The sequence below is a fragment of the Nannobrachium achirus genome (assembly GCF_963921795.1).
Source record: "Nannobrachium achirus genome assembly, chromosome: 12".
Classification (NCBI taxonomy): domain Eukaryota; kingdom Metazoa; phylum Chordata; class Actinopteri; order Myctophiformes; family Myctophidae; genus Nannobrachium; species Nannobrachium achirus.
In genome coordinates this window covers 38,331,724-38,352,109 of record NC_137832.1, presented here as the reverse complement: position 1 = coordinate 38,352,109, position 20,386 = coordinate 38,331,724, and the positions used below count along the sequence as shown (strand labels likewise).

At 42.3% G+C, this 20,386-nt stretch overlaps 2 protein-coding genes across 2 annotated transcripts in view; both read right to left on the bottom strand.

Annotated features, from left to right (window-relative positions):
• grid2 (glutamate receptor, ionotropic, delta 2) overlaps positions 1 to 20,386 on the bottom strand; it is a gene marked incomplete at both ends in the record, with an annotated part of 824,583 nt that overhangs the window by 100,088 nt on the left and 704,109 nt on the right. Inside the window, 2 exons of the mRNA XM_080739349.1 lie at positions 3,969 to 4,164; positions 19,779 to 19,917. Of these exons, the coding sequence (XP_080595475.1) occupies positions 3,969 to 4,164; positions 19,779 to 19,917 (335 nt within the window). The remainder of the gene's footprint in view (positions 1 to 3,968; positions 4,165 to 19,778; positions 19,918 to 20,386) is intronic.
• Positions 10,403 to 11,407, bottom strand: LOC308294946 (chemerin-like receptor 1; the record flags this gene model as incomplete). Its single annotated transcript, XM_080737883.1, has 1 exon — positions 10,403 to 11,407. The coding sequence occupies one exon, from the start codon at positions 11,405 to 11,407 to the stop codon at positions 10,403 to 10,405; it is 1,005 nt and encodes a 334-aa protein (XP_080594009.1).

The following is a 20,386-nucleotide window of genomic DNA, read 5'->3' as shown; positions in this document are numbered from 1 at the left end:
ATTCACACGCGCGCGCACACACCATCTTCAACAATAAAATGCTGACATATTCATGATGCTGGTCACAATACTAATTACACTAGTTATTCATACTTGAGACTGAGAGGGGAAAAAAATGGCAATGGCCGAGAGTGTTAATCTGTGATAATGATATTATGGGCACACATAAAGTGTGCTCATGCATAAGTGTGCATGTGTGAGTGTGTGACTTGTGAGCTAATGCTCTTCTTGCCTATGTGCTTGTGTGTGTGTGTGTGCTTTATGCATCTCACAGACAGCACACAACACTTTACCCTACGACACCCATCACTGCGGAAGTCTGGCGCCCATTCAAGTCCAACGGTAATATATTCCAGAGGGAGAGTGGGGGATAAAGTGAAACCTTCAATGGGAGGAGAAGGGTAATGCATACAGAGGCTGTGATGTGTGCAAATTAGATGTAGCGTCAGGTATTTATGATACCGGGTAATTATCTAGGGAGGATTAAGTGTTTAAATGTGTGTATGTATATATTTGTGTATCATTAGCCTCATTTTTGGTAGATTTATCCCCAGGAAACACAACGAGTGTGCGCTGCATGTCAAAAGAGACGCTGAGATGTTCCTGTACATGCTAATTGAAAATAGGTTATGAATACTCCATGATGTAGGAAGATATATCCCGTAAAACCGGGGAGATATGATGTAATGAAGGGCATACTAGAGTAGCCACCCCTAAGCTCCCTTTGTCTCCACCTGGTGGATATGGTGCATGGAATCTCATCAGCAAATGACCAAGTCACTTCGGTAAACTTCAGTTCCCTTGAACCTTTTTGAAAGCAGTAACTCATTGGTATGTTTTTTTTTTTTAAGATTGATTTGAACCTGTGAATGAGACAGGAGCTCTCATCTCCCACTAACAAAGCATCAGACGATGGTAGTAATGAGTATAGCGTCTGTATAATGCAGGGCTACGTGGAGATGGTCTGTGTGGCAGGGAGCTGTTGATGAGACCACACACTTACACATGGTTCACACTTCACAGAAGCTTGAGGTTTCAGATCTTGTATCTTTACATCATGTTGAAAAAGACGTTGAAACAGAACGTGTTGAAAGATTCAAGTTTGCACTGACTGAGCTCAACATCATTAACCATAACATCACATCTGTGATAATTAGAGGTAAAATAATTAGAGTGATACCATGGAGTGATGATGATCCTAGAACTTGCATGTTGGTACTGTATGCAAGGAATGTTAAAGCTATACTGTGTAAGTTGCTAAACTAGTGGTCAGTAGCGGTATTGCTTTTTTCGGCCGTTTTTCGCCCGGTGTCGCCGAGGACCACCGGAGCGGGGCCGCAAACCACCGCGGGACCCACCGCGACCGATACGAATCCGTAGAGGGGTAGAACATAATTTTCTGACCAGGATTTGGGGAGTAAGAGGCAAGAATCCTTCACCATCGTAAACACTTTTGCTGAGGGAGGCTACTTCCTGAAGAGACGGCAAGACACGCTGTGATTGGCCGGTAGTGTATCATGTGTGTATGATCCGTGATGTGATTGGCCAACAGATGATGCATTGGTATACAGATGATGCAGATGATGTAATTTTGCCGCGAAATCCGGACCCCGGCCAGGATCATAGAAAACATATTTAATATACAGAAGGCTTTAGGGGCTGAAATTAACAGAGTGGGTGTTCTAAAACTTTAGCGATTTAATAGTTAGGACAACTTTAAGAGTTGTTTTATAAAAAAAGTTACATAGTATAACTTTAAGTATATATATATATATATATATATATATATAAAAGGACCTGATGCATTAATGATAGAAAAATAAATAGTTCAAACATATATATAGGCCTATATTGTTATACAGCAATACAATGCAGTGTTCTATCAAAGTTCAACAAAAACATCTTAAACACAATCAGAAATTGTGTTAATTGTCTATTTTTTTATGATCCATTAGCCTATATCGTACGTCAAACTTTTTTTATACATACTGATTTATATTCCAAGCAATAGGTTATACTGTATGGTAATTGAATGTGCTACAAATCAATTCCAATCAATATTGTTCTGCCATAATTCCCCGTTGTCATGGTGAATCACATTTGTGAGTTGAAAATAATTTGTTTTGTATCTCTCAATGTGAGCATCTGTCTTTATTGACAAAAGGCTAAGCATTGAGATTAAATTATGATGAAAAACTAGGCCATTGATGTATGTTGTTTTGCATGCATACTGTACAACCAGTGTTGTTATGTGGCCAATATGCATTCTACAAATATTTTTCCTCATGCCACTGATGGCAGTTTGGAGCACAGTTTGTGAAAGAATCAAAAATCCCCATCCCTAGTAAACAGATCCCATTAATTTGGCCGTACCTGGCCGCTGTTGTTGAAATGTGCATGCCTTGCTTTACCATGGCTATTGAATAGCCAGTGTCTATTATCATGTACCGTACAAGCTCAAGAAACGTAATTAACACATGAACAAAAAACGTATAGATCAGTTTTGAATGAATGATATGTGAAAAGGCATGTGTATTTTTAGTATAAAGGGCGAGCTTCATGGAGTGGCCAGGGATGTATTCATTGCTACTGAAAAGGGGATACAATAACTTCAACACAAACACACTCAAATGATTCCGCACATTCGTTAATTCTCAGAGGTACAAATGGACAAATTAGCACTGAGGATTTACCGATACAAGAATAAGCAAAGTGGTGATCCTGTCAGAACCTACTGCCAAACAAACCATTGTGCTCCACAATTGGGATGGACAAAATGATGAATGAGTTGAAAGCTTTGCACTCAATAATACATAATGCCATCGTGGATCCTATCATTTTGCAACAGGCCACTGCATCAATCACACATTATACCTGTCTGTCACAGGGCAGCCCGTGCCCTATACACACACATACTGATTGAGGACAATGCACACACACAGCAGTTTCCATTTGACTAAGACTGCCGGCCGGCTTGGAAATGTCCGTGGAAGTGTTTGTTCATGGACAGTGTTCTTAACAACATCATATTTCCGAATGCATTTTAATGTTTGACATTTTCTGTTTAGTGAATCTGACGTGGTTCAATGTAGTCATGTAGTGGCGTTAATCATGGGTGGTCACCTTACCTCTGCAGTTTTGCAGAGGTGAGGTGATTTCCTCTGTACTGTAGATTGGAGGGTGCCAAGTACTGTAGCGGAGGAGGGGTGTTTTGGGGTGTTTTTTGAAATGTAACTAACATCCATTTGAATCTTTAGGTCAGTCATAGGCTATGGGAATGTATATCTGGGTTAATTTTATGTTGATTGATTCTTGCCAGTGGAAGTGATGCAATGGGCTTGGGTACAACAGGCAGTAAACGTCTAGAGGAGAGCTGCCAGGGCCCTTGTGTTGTCGCCTGTTTCAATAGTACAGGTATCTCAAGTTCCTAGGACCTAGGTTGTTTTATTTAGTGCTTTCCTTCATGTCTTATTTCGATTTTTGTTATTTAAGGCCTTCACTGTTGCAGGGCTTAAATGCTGCACTGAAACTGCACTAAAACCCCCAAACTTTGCATCTCTGGACTTTTTGGAGTCTTGGCCAATCTGTCTTTGCATGCACTGTACTGTACACCTGGTGATTTCACTCATTTTGTAAGTGTTTTGAAAAAAAAAAGAAAAAAAACTACAAACTAAATTAAACCAGAACGGTGCAATTGTGGGAAGTTGTAAGTGTGGTTGCGCTGATGTGAGTCGCAAGGAATCCACTGCATGGGAACTGAATTCCATCTTACCATTCATATTAGATATTGCGATGTCAAGTGAACAACAGTGACAACAGTGTGTGAAGCATGACCAAAAGCTTCACTTTTACATATTCGTGCAAAAGTTTACACAAAGCAGGTTCACTTTGCTGGCATGAAACGATAGTGTGTTGCCTAATAGCAACCACATTAACTATACGGATTAATTAAAACAATGAAGCCCTACCTTACGAATGCCTTCCTTTGACTCCTCAACGTTGTTGTCGGCCCCTCCGGTTCGGTTGATCATCCTCCACATCTGGGCGTACATGGGGTCCCTCTCGAAGGGGTTCATGGCCTTGGAGCGCACCTGATCGTACACCGCAGCGTCCAACACTGTACCGTAAGGCAGCTCCGTCTGCTTCGATAAGTCCTGGAGCGATCTGTAGGGACAGAAAGCAGCGGTACGTTAATGTCTGTTTGTGTGTGTGTGTGTGTGTGTGTGTGTGTGTGTGTGTGTGTGTGTGTGTGTGTGTGTGTGTGTGTGTGTGTGTGTGTGTGTGTGTGAGAGAGAGAGAGTTGGGAAAACGTATAGTCAAACTTGCAACAAAAGCTTGGAATTGGGGATTTTAAACACGTTATAATTGAATGTATCAGTTTTAAACAACAACAATGTACAGTAATAGAATTGGAGGTGGCAGTCCCACGGAAATGCTGAGGTATACAGGAAATGCTGGTAAGAAATGAGTTTAGTGGCTAATGTACTGCACTAGGAAAACATAGAAACTGTCAAAGCAGAGTAATTAAAAAAGCACAAGTCACTCTTGCTTCTAGACTCTAGAGGTTGTTTTGTTCTCCCCTTCTCCGTCCCTCCCGTTCTACCTCTCTCTCTTTCTCTCTCTCTCTCTCTCTCTCTGTCTCTCTCTCTCTCTCTGTCCGTCTGTCTGTCTCTTTCTCTCTCATAACGCTGCCACCTCTAGGGGAATATACAAGCTATTGTTAATTACAATGCTACGGTGCTTTGGTTGCCTCTCAACTCGCCAGGCCGCAGAGAAATGTAATGGAGAACCATTACAGGAACTAATTACTGTTTGTTTGTTTGTCAGGCAGCTACAAATACCCCACCCATGTATTTGTTCAAAACGTACGATTGTGAACACAACACGCACGCACGCACGCACGCACGCACGCACGCACGCACGCACGCACGCACGCACGCACGCACGCACGCACGCACACACACACACACACACACACACACACACACACACACACACACACACACACACACACACACACACACACACACACACACACACACACACACACACACACACACACACACACACACACACACACACACACACAACCCGCGGTTGTTTTAATGGAGAACAACAACTGCATCTTACTTCATTACTTCAGTGGTACAATAAGCCACAACGGCTGAGAATCACACAGTGGATTTAATGATGGGTAATAAAAGAACTAAAAGAACAGTGTTGAAGGCAGGGGGAGAGTTATGTTTTCGCCCCTGTCCGTCCGTGCGTGCGTCTGTGCGTGCGTCCGTCCGTCCGTCCTCCGAGTTTGTTACCAGCAAATCTCCGGCGCCGTTGGCCCAGTCACTGCCAAAATGAGCACACACACTCCCTGGATGCCAATTCAGAACCTCTGCCCCACATTTTTCAAATGGCCCTGTTCTAGCTTCACCATGAGGCCGATGTTTGCTAAACACATTTCTGTACACTACTCCTACAGATTTTGTCCAAAAATCATGCAAATCGGTAGACAGTATCTCTACAGTCATGTGATCGACATGGATCTGTCTGATTGTCCATATTCCATCCTGATTGGCTGAGATTGGCTTTCAAAGTTTGTAAAATTGGTCCGTTTTGGACAAAATGCCTCAAATCACAAACGCAGAGTGCAATTAACATGAAATCACGCACACACGTTCCCACTAGGCCGAGGACGTTTTTGAAATCAGCCTCATGGTGGCGCTATAAAAGGCCAATTCGTGGTTTTACCTATAACTCCACCGATCAGTTTCAAACTTTGTAAGCGCACTCCCTAGAGGCCAAGGAAAAACCCTTTCCTTGCATTTTTCACATCAGCCTTTTATAGCGCCACCAGGAGGCCGACTTATGTAAGACACATTTTTGGATATTACTCCTTCAGATTTTACCCAAAATTAACACAAATCAGTACACAGTATCTCTACAGTAATATGATCAAGACGGATCTGTCCCATAATTATTAAATATTCCATCCTGATTGGCTAAGATTGGCCTCCAAACTTTGCACGATTGATCCGTTTCAAACAAGATGCCTCATATCATGAACACAGCGTACAATTGTAATGAAATTGTGCATGCACACTCGCAAAAGGCCAAGGAAGAAACTACACTACAAAATGTTCAAATCAGCCACATGGTGGTGCCATGAAAGGTCTAAGATTGGTGAAGAACACATGCCACCCTTTTTACATTCGCCTGGTGGAGACCTGTGCTCGGAAGAGCACTGCTTCTAGTTTTGTTTGAATTACTTTTGAATTAAAGGCTACTCTGCACGTACACACACGCACACGCACACGCACACACACACACACACACACACACACACACACACACACACACACACACACACACATTTGCAATTGCTACTTTGTGGGGACATTACACATAGTCTACTATCTTTGTGGGGACATTCCATTCATTTTTAACCCTAACCCTAACCCTTAACCTAACCCTTAACCTAACCCCTAAACACCTTGTGGGGACCTATTAATAAGTACCCACAAGGTATTGTGCAAGGATTGTACTATCTTTGTGGGGACATGAGGTCCCCACAAAGTAGTAATTCCCTGTCCACACACACACACACACACACACACACACACACACACACACACACACACACACACACACACACACACACACACACACACACACACAGTTACAGTAAGCTCCACAAATGGACTGTATGTGCATGTATAAAACACCCAGACACCTGACACCCACATGCATGCACATACACTTGCATCATGCGTACACTATATATGGATAACACGTTCACATATCATCTTTTATTAGAGGTCGTCATGCTTCTTGCAATCTCGCCGTCTTTCCACCCTTCCCCCGACCACCTCTCTGACCTACTCTTAAAAGGTTTTTAATGAACATGAATCTTTTATTGCCATCGGTTAATCTTTGCTGTGCATATAATCTACTCTGACCACTGGTTCTTTCAAAGTTTCTTACATGTAGAACTGGACTGTATATGTGTGTGTGTGTGTGTGTGTGTGTGTGTGTGTGTGTGTGTGTGTGTGTGTGTGTGTGTGTGTGTGTGTGTGTGTGTGTGTGTGTGTGTGTGGATCTTCAGCATTCTCTTTGAGCATCATTTACTTTAAACGAGGATTCTCTGGGGGCTACAGCACAGACTGTGTCCGTGTGGGTGTGTGTGTCTGTGTGTCTGTGTTTGCACATTTCTGTATTCCTTTTACTTCTATAAAGCCTGGTTTATACTTCACCTGCCAAAATAGCCGATCTACAAGCTTGTTGATCGGTTACTTTGTCGTAAAACACAGATGAACGACAATGGTGTATAAATTAACTGTACCATGCATATACTAAATCACATATAATTAAAAAATATATGTCACAGTTAGTTTGAGATTCAGTTAGATTGAAAACAAGAGCGCTCGTTTTTGTGCACAAGGTGGAGCAGGTGGCACCTCCTTCGGGGAACTAGGAATAATTTGACTGAGGGTTAGGTTTAGGATTAGGTTTGAGGTTAGGGTAAGGTTTAGGGTTAGGTTTAGGCATAGTAGCATTCACCAGGTTAGCATTCACCAGCATGGGACTAATGCAGTCAAATGCTCTAACACTGGGACATGAGCTTCTTCCACATCCAGGTGAACGAAAACAAGTGCTCCTACCCCAATCTAACTGAGTTACCCAAACTAACTGTAACATATATATATACCTGTTTCAAAATGTCGAAGTAACGTCAGTCAGAGGAATGTCTTGTTCAAACTGTGATCAGAGGACACTGAGGAGCTCAGAGCACCTTCTAGCACCCTGTGGGTGTCATATGCATGCAAGCTCCTTACATACAGTACAAGGTGTCATATCGTTGCTGTCGGGCAGAAACCTCATATGTCCATTGTCTTTTGGGTAATGTACTACTTTGTCAAACAAAGGTAGCAAAATCTGTGTCTTGTGAGATTAATAGATCAACTTATTTTTAGTTTTACAATGTCAACTGAAGAATCAGAATCAGTTTTTGAACAATCTTTAAAGTGAAATTGTTTTTCTGAAAAGTAAACGTTTAAGACATACCAGGTTTCCACCCGACTGCGACGATATGCATACTCAATCTGAAACTATTTGATGGGTGATCTAGGTGTGGTTTCACAAATAGCCTGTTTCCTTCGTGCGCAGAGATAAACTATAGAGGGTATGAGTGTGACATCCCTGTTGCTGGAAGTTATGTGGGAACACGCCTACTGAGTGGCAAAAAACTAATTTCTGCCATTGACAGCCCATACATCCAAACAGAAAAGTCCTATCTGATTGTATTAAACAAAGTTAAACTCACCAACATTGCGGCTGTATTGAAAGCTTGAATTATCCTCTTTCTATCTGCAAAGTTTTTGTTTCATGAAAATCCACCATCCACAAGCTACTTTCTGTCAAGACATTTTGTGCAGGTTTTTATTTTTCCAAGTGTCAGAGTTTGGAAGCACTCGTTTTCAACAACACACCATCCTGCTGCCTCCTACATTATGTGCAAATTAGAAACAGGTGGTATGCAGGGCCGTTGAGTGATTTGCAACTAGCACTTCCAAACTCCAATGCTCCATTCTGCTCAATGTTTTGCCACTCAGTCTAGATTAGGGGGGGCGGGTCCCAGTGGACGTGCCCTCTATAGCAGCTTAGACTTCCAGGTCAGCTGGGGGTCAAACCTTTTAATGCTATTTAAAACATTTTAGTCAGATTATATGCATTCCCTTTGCCCTGCTGCCGCTAAAGTTACCCAAATGGCTACTAAATGTTTACTAGATGTTTATGTTGCAGAGTGACTCACTGCCTCAGCCCGATGGCCTCAAAAGTCTAATATCTCCCTCGGTCCATAGGGATGTCCCTTTGGATCAATGGTTAATATATTGGAGTTTCACATGGGAGACCCGAGTTCGAATGCAGGCATTACATCTGTACATATGTTTACTAAATGCCATAATATGCACTGTAATAGACACTATATGATAAACTGTTAACTTTATTATTGCGACCATAGAATGGTCACAGCTTGACCGTATCTCTGTCACGCCCGACACTGTGGTTCCCCTGACACATCACTGTGACATGTGATGTCACCTGTGATGTCACAGTGATGTGTCAGGGGAACCAAAGTGTCAGGCGTGGTCTATGGGTTTGCCACTCTGACATCACGCTTGGGAAACACTCTAACAGAATCCCTTTTATGCCCATAAATGGAGATCGATGTCATCAATATTAAAGATGAGATGCCATGATTTCCCCCCCCCCTCTAAAACATGATTATCAGCTATTATGATTATACTAGGAGGAAGATTTCTTTCCAAAAAAGTGTACAGAAAGAGTTAAAATTAGGTTCTTATGTGGCCACACCTACAAGTTCATTAAGTATGCCTGGTTGTCATGGTGGGTGGTGACCCAGCTGAAGTTAGCCACACCCACAGTGTTGGGTGAATGGTAAAAGTGGAGGGGTTGATTCTATGATGTAATTGTATCTGTGTTTTTGGACCTGCACTTTTGACCCACAAGGTGGCAGCCTCCAGGAAAAAACTCAAATACAAAGGGAATACATAATTGCTCATAACAACCACACCGGGGGTTCTAATGAAGTACTGTCAACCTCCTAGACACATGAAAAACAGAAAAAGTACAAATCTATGGCACCGCCTCTTTAAGCCTGTATCTAACAGGACTTCATATGGGAATGCCCATATATGGAGGAAGACAGCCCATATCTGTGTGGCTGGTTCAGACAGGGATCTCCATGTATGGGCATAAAAGGGATTGTATGTATGATGTCAGATGGGATAGACGTCATAGGATTTTCACATAACGAATAACTGAGTAAGCATGTTTGGGCTCTCAAAGCATATCTTCATACACAGTACAGTGTTTCCTTTGTGCACAGAAACCACTTTAACCCTTTGAGACCTGAGGCCAATTCTACAATTGTTTTATAAATCCTAACAGTTTTCTGAAAGAAAGTGGTGCTCAAACCATTTCATTTCAAGGAAATAATTGGTCTACACGGCGCACCTCCAAAACCTTGTTAACTTCTGCCCATATGAGGCATAGTCCTGCTAAATACAAATCCAATGGCCAGGACAAACAAACAAACACATGCAGTCAAACTCTGAAACCTGAATAAGAATCAAATGTATTGTCACATCTCTGGTTTACAGGAGTAAAGAAGAGGATGAAATGTTATGTATTTGCTTAAGCTGCATAGTTAATGTGTTATTCAAGGAGGGAGCAGAGGGAAAGCAGAGAGAAAAAAAACTCAAATTTTAAAGATGCACATCAAAGACAATCGCCAAACAATATATATATATATATATATATATATATATATACAGTATATATGGATATATTTCATCGTCGTACGTACAGAGAAGAAAAGCTAACCCTAAACCTGTGTCTCAGATACGACGGTCTCTAGACTGATCGTCCCTGGGTTTGTGGAAGCATTGGTCTGACTCTGATGCAGCTCTTCGGCGAAGGCTTTCTCCAGCACCTTCAGGACAGACCTACGGAAAACCTCCTTGAAATCCTGACCCATGAACACGTACAGCAGCGGGTTCAGGCAGCTGTTGAGACGTGCCAGGCCAGAAGCCATGGGGAACCAGAAGACGACCACACGATACAACGTTTCACCGGACTCTGTCGCCAGGACAGTCACAAGCCTAATGAGAGACATTATGTGGAAGGGAGCCCAGCACAGGAAAAATGTGGCGATAACAGCTGCCATGATTTTGAAGGAGCGACCTGTATGGCTGGCCAGAGAACGAATATTCTTGAGCCGGTGGATGATGAGAGAATAGCAGGAGACGATGACAGCGAAAGGGACCACGAATCCCATGAGGAAGCCAGCGATAATCAAGGTCCCATATCGAAATGCCCACAACTGCTTCACTTCAGCTGTACTGTCATTGAGTGCAAAGTAGTAGTCGCACCGGACCTTAAGGTCGGAGGGCTGTGTGTCCTTAAAGATGAGTTGAGGGGAGCTGAAAGCCAAGGCCAGCAACCAGACACCCAGACTCACCCAGGACGCCTTTCTGACACTGCGGTGGTTCTTGGCCCACACTGGCCACACCACGCACACACATCTATCAACACTGATGACCACCAGGGTGAAGATGCTCGCACGCATGTTCATGAAGAAAACTACACTTTCCATTTGGCACATGAATTTGCCAAAAGGCCAGTGGTCGTCCAGAGCTGTTTTTGTGATTTTCAGGGGCAGGAAGGCTATGACGAGGAAGTCGGCCACGGCGAGGTTGAGGTACCAAACAGTGTTGACGGTTTTCTTCATTTTGAAGCCCGTCACCCAGATGACAACACCGTTCCCCAACACGCCGAGCACAAAGACCAGAATGTAAATGGCCAGGGACACAATGGTCATAATCTCCATCGTCCTAAAACGTAAAAATAGCAAAACAAAGGTTTAATGCTTTGTTTTAACACTCCATGTATTATACTGAAATGATTTGGTGCCCTCCCTAGCTAAAATACCAATGAACTATATATATATATACCGTAAATCAGACACAAATCATAACAATTGTGCAGTTGGTAACTAGATTTAGATTTTTGGCATGGAGTTAGGTACTGCATGGGTATGATGTTTTCAAAAAACATCACAAACAAGTTAACAAGCTAAAATGTACCGATGTGTGTCAGTTTTGGATACAATCATCTGCTAAGGTTTCTGACAGGAGAGATGTTCTAAAGATCAATTAATATCCTGCACACATTATGACCTGTTAAGAGACGCTCATAGCTCCCTCTGTTACTGGATCAAACTAAATCATAGATAGGCCTGACATTACTAAATACAGCTGATGAAATTTCACAACATCAAAGTGTTAAATAGCTCTATATTATAGATAGCAATATAGAAATAAAATTAAAGATACCTGTTTCAAAGTGTTGTCTTGTTCAAACTGAGATCAGTGAACACTGAGGAGCTCAGCGCACTTACTGTAGCATTCTGTGGGTGTCATACTGTATGCATGCAAGCACCTACATATAGGTGTCATATCCTGTTTCCTTTGTACACAGAGATAAAAAATCACACCCGTGTGAAGTGGAGCTGTGTGTGTGTGTGTGTGTGTGTGTGTGTGTGTGTGTGTGTGTGTGTGTGTGTGTGTGTGTGTGTGTTTGTGTGGATCATGTGTACCGATTTTTGTGACATTTGAAGAAAATATGTAGGAAAAGGAGCAAAAAGTGTGTTTTGGAGAAAATTCAAGATGGCGGAAAATCTATCATGGCGCAAATGGGCGTGGCCTATATGGGGAGATGCGTCATGACCCAAGGAATCCAGGGAAAAAATATTTTTAATTTTCCGACCTACGGTTCAAGAGTTACAGGCCAAAACGTAAAGTGGGGTGTTATGGCGCCACCATGCGGCCAAATGACACAATTATTTTTCATTTAATCCTTGAAATCATTATGAACCTCCTCTCCAAGTCTTGAAACTCTAGCCCCTATGGTTTGCGAGAGACAAATAATTGAATGTGAGTTTTTGCGATTCCCATTATAAGTCAATGGGGAAAATTAATTCACTAATAAATTAATATCAATTAAACTATTGAACCTTTCTCTTAGCAAGTTACTAGCCCACGATTCCCGAGTAAGCTGGTCGATTTGACATATGGCGCGAGTGTGTGGTGGCAAAACTGTGGGACTAGTAGCGTGCCGAAGTTTAGGAAGTTCAGGCTACATACAGACACACACACACACACACAGACCCACAAAGCTACGTATAGGGAGCCTGTGTTTCACACAGCTCCAAAAATAGCAGCTTATAGGGTATTCATACTCCCCTTTTAGAGACAAATTTATTTTGGTTCGGCTCTATCTAAACTACAACATGTCATTCAGAGGTTCAGAGGTTCGGGTACCGTCATTAATTCGGCTGTTCCCCGAACTGGACCGAAATAAATTCGGCTCTAAAAGTGGAGTATGAATCGGCCTTTAGATTTCACTGTTTAACGTAGGTCAGTGGGTGTCAAACTTTTTCATGTTATTTAAAAAAAGAATTAGTGTGGATTCCCTTTGCCCTGCTGCCACTAGTTACCCAAATGGCTGCTACATGTTTACTAAATGTTTAATACATGCCATAATATACACTTTAATAGACTGTTTGGTTCACACACTTTATATAACCAGTAAGACGCCTATGCGACAAGTGGAGGCCGTGCCATGTCTTGGCCATCTGGCCAGTGATGTACTGTATATATCGGACACATACTCCTATATGGAGACCCCTGGTACCCATACATGGAAGATCCATGTACTGCATATGGAGATATACTTTGAGACCCCAAACATCAGGGACGTGCAGAGAATGTTAGAGAGGCAGGGGCTGAAATGTTTAAAAGGGCCTTTTGGTGAAAATATAAAAAATAGCTGTCGGTTCTGTCGGCATGGATTTCTATACACAGAGAGGGCAATTCTTTCAACATAAGATGCTGCATTCATATTCAGGAGAGTTTGGACAAGGCAATTCATTCTCTTGAATGCTGCCTTCAGGTATGGCATGGAAAGAGGGCGTTTGCATTACTTACCATAGTAAAAACTGCATTCACGGTGTGGAGAGGCCACCTTTTTACAGACAGATAAAAGGGCAGGGCCTCAAGCCCCCTTTGATGTCTATGTGTGCACGACTGCACGTTCCTGCAAAACATGCTTACTCAGTTATTTGTTATGTTAAAGTCCTATGACATCTAATGATTCCCCTAGTTTGAAACTTGTCTAAACCGGATCACACAGGCCAGTTTGGAACAAATACCAGGCTTTCCTCTGCGGTTGAAAGCCTGGTGACTCGAGGTTAGGTGTTTGGTTAGGGTTAAAGATGCAAATGCGTTTGATGTCCCTGTGTGTGTGTGTGTGTGTGTGTGTGTGTGTGTGTGTGTGTGTGTGTGTGTGTGTGTGTGTGTGTGTGTGTGTGTGTGTGTGTGTGTGTATGTATGTGTGTGTGTGCGTGCTTGCGTGTGTGCGTGCGTGCGTTCGTAGCCTAGTGTAAATGGCACCATTTAGGGCCCTAGACATAGCAATAGTGCAGTTCTGCTGGAGAAAATTGCGAAGGTTGACATTGAGTCTATATCTACATCAGTCACAGGGATCTAGATGAACACAATGAAAAAGACTCCACTCTTCTTTATTTCATTCTCTTTCATGAGTCGATGTGAGGACAATGAAACTTTATGATGAGGGAGTTGGCTTAATGAGGGGGCAGGACGGATTTAATATCACTCTGCAGTCTGAATTAAAGTACAGCTGCAGTCAAATCAAATGCAGATTGCACAGCAAAGTAGCTTAGATCAGCAGGATGTATAGCTGTTTTGAATGCAAAATATGCACAGTACATTGTGCAGCCTATATTACTGTCATTTACTAACCTAACCTGTGAGTAAAGGAGAAACTAAGGCACAGAATTTCAACAGCTATAAAGGCTTTGAATTTCAACTCCAAGTGCCAAGCTACAGTATATTCCCTTTTTTGAGTCAGGAGGACCCAAAGTATAACTATAGTTAAGATTGGCTTAAATCTTTTATGAAGAGACCTTGGTAATTATACTAGTAGATCTCTGATTTCCTTTTATTTTTTGATATCATACACACTACAGTAGTAGCATATCTTTTACACCCCCGCCCATGTGGAGTGGGTGTACTGTTTTAGTCAGTGTCTGTCTGTCTCCTTGTTTGTTTGTCTCTCTGTCACAGTGATAACTCAGACAGTTTTAACATCAAGGTCACAGCCCAATGTTAAAATACAGTAGGCCTACATAGCATATGTACTGTAGCATGGGTGTAGCATCTCTCTGAGTGCATTCCTAGTTTTGGAATATATCTTCAGTTACAGCCGAAGCATTCATTTAAACGTTTTGGGATTCACATTTCTGCTGCTAAAACAAAGTGGTGCAGGAGGTAGGGCAGGGAGGAAATGCAAGGCAGGGGGCTCAGTATCTTGCTCAAGGACACTTTGACCTTCTGGGTTGTAGTTCGTTCCTCCGGCTAGTCCTGAATTAGCGTTTCAAAATGTCCTTGAGCAAGACACTGAACCCCTAACTGCACTCAAAGAGGAGGTTGGTTGGTGCCTTGCATGGTTACCTTCACCATCGGTGTGTGTGTGTGTGTGTGTGTGTGTGTGTGTGTGTGTGTGTGTGTGTGTGTGTGTGTGTGTGTGTGTGTGTGTGTGTGTGTGTGCGTGCGTGCGTGTGCGTGTGTGTGCGTGTGTGAATGTAAATGCAGACCATTTAGGACCACACTTATCCAGTCTGTAAGGTGACAAAATAAAAAAAAATTTAAGGAGAGGGAAAAGGCTGCATGCCTTTTTTGTAAAGTGCCTGTAAATATGATGCACAGTCCATTAAGTTCCAAACAAATGCCTGCTCAGGCATTGCAGGCTGGTGTGCTTATTTTAACAACAACAATTCGCACTTATTATGGACACCAGCCACAATACCTCACAAAATCCTTAATCCGTATTCAAAGCCCAAACAAGCACAACAGATAAACAGCTAAAATATGGGGTTAGGGGTACAGTAACGTTTCACTTTTGGTTTGTCTGTCAGAGCTCAGATGAACATCAGGAAACATGTCAATTGAGCAGCACCTTTTGAATGTATATCGAACCTAGCAAGTCTACTGTAGCTCTTGTGTGCTTACTGAACTGTATGTAAAGATGGATAGTAAGGAGGCCTCCATTTTGAGAAAGTAGTAAAACTGACAGTTGAGAATATGTCTGATACATGAAACAGGAGTAAGCTCTCATTCCCTCCTCTGAAGACTTTCTCTCCCAGTTTCCCCCTCTCTCTTCATCCCTCTCTTTTGACACTCATTTTCTGCTCCATCTCCCTCTGTTCTAAATGGACCCCCTACTGTTTCTCGCTTTAAAAAAATCCATTCCATCCTTTCTTTCTCTTCCTACCCCACCCAAACCACTCTCAACATACTGTATCTCCTTCTCTCCCGGATTCTCACTTTTCCTCCTGAGCTCTCCTCTGCATATCTATACCTCCATTCCAGTCGTTTCTCTCAGCAGTTGCGGTCCAATTTAAACCATGCATTGTGTACTCTCTCTCTCTCTCTCTCTCTCTCTGTCTCTCTGTCTCTCTGTCTCTCTCTGCCTCCACCCTCAGCCACTTGCCGCTGCTATTGCTTGTACCTCTCCTCAAGTATTCAGGGTGAAATTGAGTGAAAACATCCAAGCGTGAAATAGTCCAGAGAGAGTTCCCTACACCGACTTGTTATTTCATTTCCAGGACGAGACAAGGGCATCAATACTTAAAAGCCTGTCTGTCTGTCTGTCTGTATGTATCTGTCTGTCTCCACTGTCCTAACTGTTCATGGCAAGAGACACATGAAGCACTGCCTAATTCTTTCTGCCACCTTTCTTTCCTGATTCATTCCTCCCTCAACCATGCACTCTCTTTATGTTTGCTCACTCAGACAATGATTTTCAAAAATGACTTAATGACTACCCCTCAGTCACTCACGTCTGTCAGTCAAAGTCAGACAGTCAGTCAGGCTAAGAGGCTGCAACTCTTTCTGCACTCCTTCCGTAAGGCTCGCTGAGTGCCAAAGTCAAATTTTGATGGGGAATCAAGAGGTTTTGTCTGTTGGTACTAGGGCAGTACATTTGGCAGTATAGTACAATGCTTTTTTCCCCATAGTAATTTGGGTGGACCTCTGTGGGTCCCCGGTGAAAGAAGTATATTTCAAGTGGTTAAAAGGAAAGTCTTTGTGGCCCAACAGGGAAGAAAGTCTGGATGCCAATTAATATATTGCTCAGTGAATGCGAACATGAATAAATAAATGTTTATTTTTTCTTATTTGTATATCGAGGTAAGATGTTTCATGGACGGCAAAACTCTAGTCTAGACACAGTTTATCAAGTTTTGATACTTTAGTTTCTGGGTTTACGCAATGATCAGAAGGTGACTTTGTGAGTTTTATTGCATGCAATTAACTATTTTGAGTGTTGTAGGCTATTTTGCACAGATGGTATAATGTTATGAGGAAAAGTTATGAGAATGAGGTTAGCGCTTCAGGAAATGTATCTAAGTAATTGGGACAAAAACAACAACATACTGTAAGTATAAGGAAACAATGCATGCTAATTACACCAAATGCACTTGATTAATTCTCTCTTTTAAATTCCTCTGCGTCTGTCCACGTATCCGTTTTGGTTTTGCTTCACGGTTCCTTTTTAGTTAACTTTGGGCACATGCTTAACCCCCCACGTCACCTCCCATCAAGATGCCCCTAGGCCTTGTGGGTATTAGTGTTTGGCATTAATTAAGACATTAATGACCCCAGAAGAGTCAACACATTAAGAATAATACATTGAAATTTATGGAAATCCTTAATTAGCTGAATGAGGCATCAAACCGAGAGGCGCTCATTAGTGACAACTAATGTAAATGAACAATGGAGATGGAGGAGAAGAGATGACAAAAAAGAAGGAGAAGCAGGGCAAAGTTCTTTGGTAAGTGGAAAGAAGTGATTGGAAGACTAGACAGAAAACAAGCAGGAGGTTAAAATAAATTAAGGGGAACAGAGCCAAGCTTAACGAGGAAGAACAAACACATCAATGATAGTGAGAGGCACAGACACAAAGAAATAAGTAAACGTTATGAAGAAATAGATGGGACCAAGAAAGACAATACTCAAGAGAGACATGGGAGACAGACAGACAGACAGACAGACATACAGACAGACAGACAAACAGAAACGAATTCATAGGGAGATAAAATGTCAAGAAAAAGTGTGATTTATCCCCAAAGCTCAGTATGCTATTAACAGCAGAGCTGCCAGGCATTCTGCATGCTTCTGCATTCTGATTAGACCAATGCGAGATGAGAGTCCTCGAGCCAGCGGGTGAGAAACAGGCAAACATATTATCACAAGGATGGATAAACAGAGAGACAACAGCTTAGGGAGGTAACGTGAGTTGGCGGCAGATCTCTTCAGTGTGTGTGTGCGTGTGTGTGTGTGTGTGTGTGTGTGTGTGTGTGTGTGTGTGTGTGTGTGTGTGTGTGTGTGTGTGTGTGTGTGTGTGTGTGTGTGTGTGTGCGTGCGTGCGTGCGTGCGTACGTGTGTGCGTGTGTGCATGCGTGTGTGCATGCGTGTGTGCATGCATGCATGTGTAATGTATGTCTATGCATGTTTTAAAACTAAGTAAAGCGAGTGAGCTTCCACAATGGTTAAATGTTAATTCAGTTTTAGACCCAGAGCAATGGACCGAATGGTCCATTGTGTCCTTAATTCCAAATTATATATTATTTTATTGTTCAGTGCCTTTTCATGTTTATGTTTTACGTGCTGAGAGTAACGCTTGCTCAACAGTACGGGTATGGATTCTTTAATGTAGCCACTGTTTGCCTTGATGGCAGCCTTGCACATTCTTGGTATTCTCTCAACCAACCGGTCTGTGTGTGCGTGTGCGTGTGCGAGTGCGTGTGTGCGTGTGTGCGTGTGTGTGTGTGTATGTGTGTGTGTGCACGCGCGCGTGCGTGCGTGCGCGTGCTCTGCAGCCTCCTCTAGCCTCTCTCAGGGGGTAAAAACAGTGGACAGAGAGAGAGGTTAATAATGGCTTAAATATCTGAACCCACCATCAGAAATACAGCTTTTAAAAACCAAGTGGGAATGCAGTCTGAAGGGCAGGGTGATTTTGAAAGTGCAACAGTGTGTTCCAGGGACGACAGAGATATTTCACTGAAGTGGGTTAATGTTGAAGGTGGGCAGGAGTCAACATCACGCTCTCTGAATTCATTGTGAAAGTGCTGCTGAATCTCCACTATTTTGTTTCCAAAGTAATTACTGTATGAAATTGGCTGGCTAAGTGGCGGACCAATCGCAGAATTTACGTTTTTTTAAAAGGATTCTGGAATTATGACCCTTTTAAGCGATCGGTTTGCTACAGTGTCTTTGATTGCACACTGATAAGCGGGCATTAGATATTCTTGAGAATGCTCTGCCTTCCTGCATTTTCTGCATAATTAACGGCACCATGTATCTTTTTTTAATGAATACAATTTAATGTTGTCCAATCTGTATGGTAGAGTATGTTAAGCAAGCAATAATTTATAACCAGCCGGTAATTATTGAGAAATAAAACCTGACAAAGTGATTAGGCACCGGCATGTAGCAGAGGTGCCAATAATTTATCAAAAATGTTCTTGGGACTAAAGTTTGTGTATATTTGTTTACATGGCTGTCATGTATACTACATAAAAATCAAGCAGCGCACTGAGCACAGCCAGCGAGCCAGGTACTGGTCTGTAATATAGAGCGGAGCGATCATCATCAATAATTATTACACAGCTTGGATGAATGCTTGATTCTGACTGGTAAATCGCTGAATTCAGCGGTGTGTTATTTAAGCAATTGTAAACAAGAGGGTGTTGGTTATCGTGATTATTGTAACACCTGCGCTGCCGCAGGCACAAGCCCGAAGGGCGAGTGCCCGCAGGCAGCGCAGCAGTTTGAGACTGTGTTAAAGGTCATGTCTCACCAAGACACAGTATCTGATATGAATTTTGACCTGATGATCAAGATTCAATTCATCCCTTGAGCAAGAAGGCACGCTCAATTAGCCCAATGGTAAAAATGTCAGGAATCAGGGTTCCAAGCCAGTAGGAGGAAAGTTACAATCATTCATCCATGTCAGAGAGGTTTTTGTTTTTGTTAAAAGCTATGGTGAGGCCATGAGGTTCATGGGTATTAAAACAAATGTTTGAGGCATACTGCCACCACGTCCAACGTAATACTCACTGTATGGAGTTCTCTATGCGTGTGATGGTCAGGAAGGCAGCCAGGTTGGCAGTGTAGGAGGAGATTACAATCAGGGCAAACATCCACCAGAAACCCATCATCATCCTAGTTGCCAGAGTGGTGTAAGGCACCTCTCCACCTAGAGGGAGGGAGGGAGAGAGAGAGAGGATCTTTAAAGTTGGCATGCCACAGCCATATTTCCTCCTGAATGACGATCACTGGATATTACAGTTATATATCTGATTGTTTTCTTATAAAAACTGTACATTTAAGAGATATAAAGCTGTGGAGAGTATACAGACAGCTTATTACAACATTGACTTTGACTTTGTTACTGCAACAAAGGACTTCTCCCCCTAGTTGTCTTGGTCTCCTTCGCCAAATGGACACAGCAATCCTGTTTCTTTTCTTTTTTAAACACTGTTTATTTTCAGATTTCAAATTTTGACATTACAATCAGGCAATCAAGTGTATACGAATACATTTCACATAACAAATCATCCTACAAAATAAAAATCCCTCCCACACCCACGTGCTCACCCTTCTGGTTGACATTGTGTGTAAAACAAATTATACACCATATTAAATATTATTTAAGTAAGGTGGGA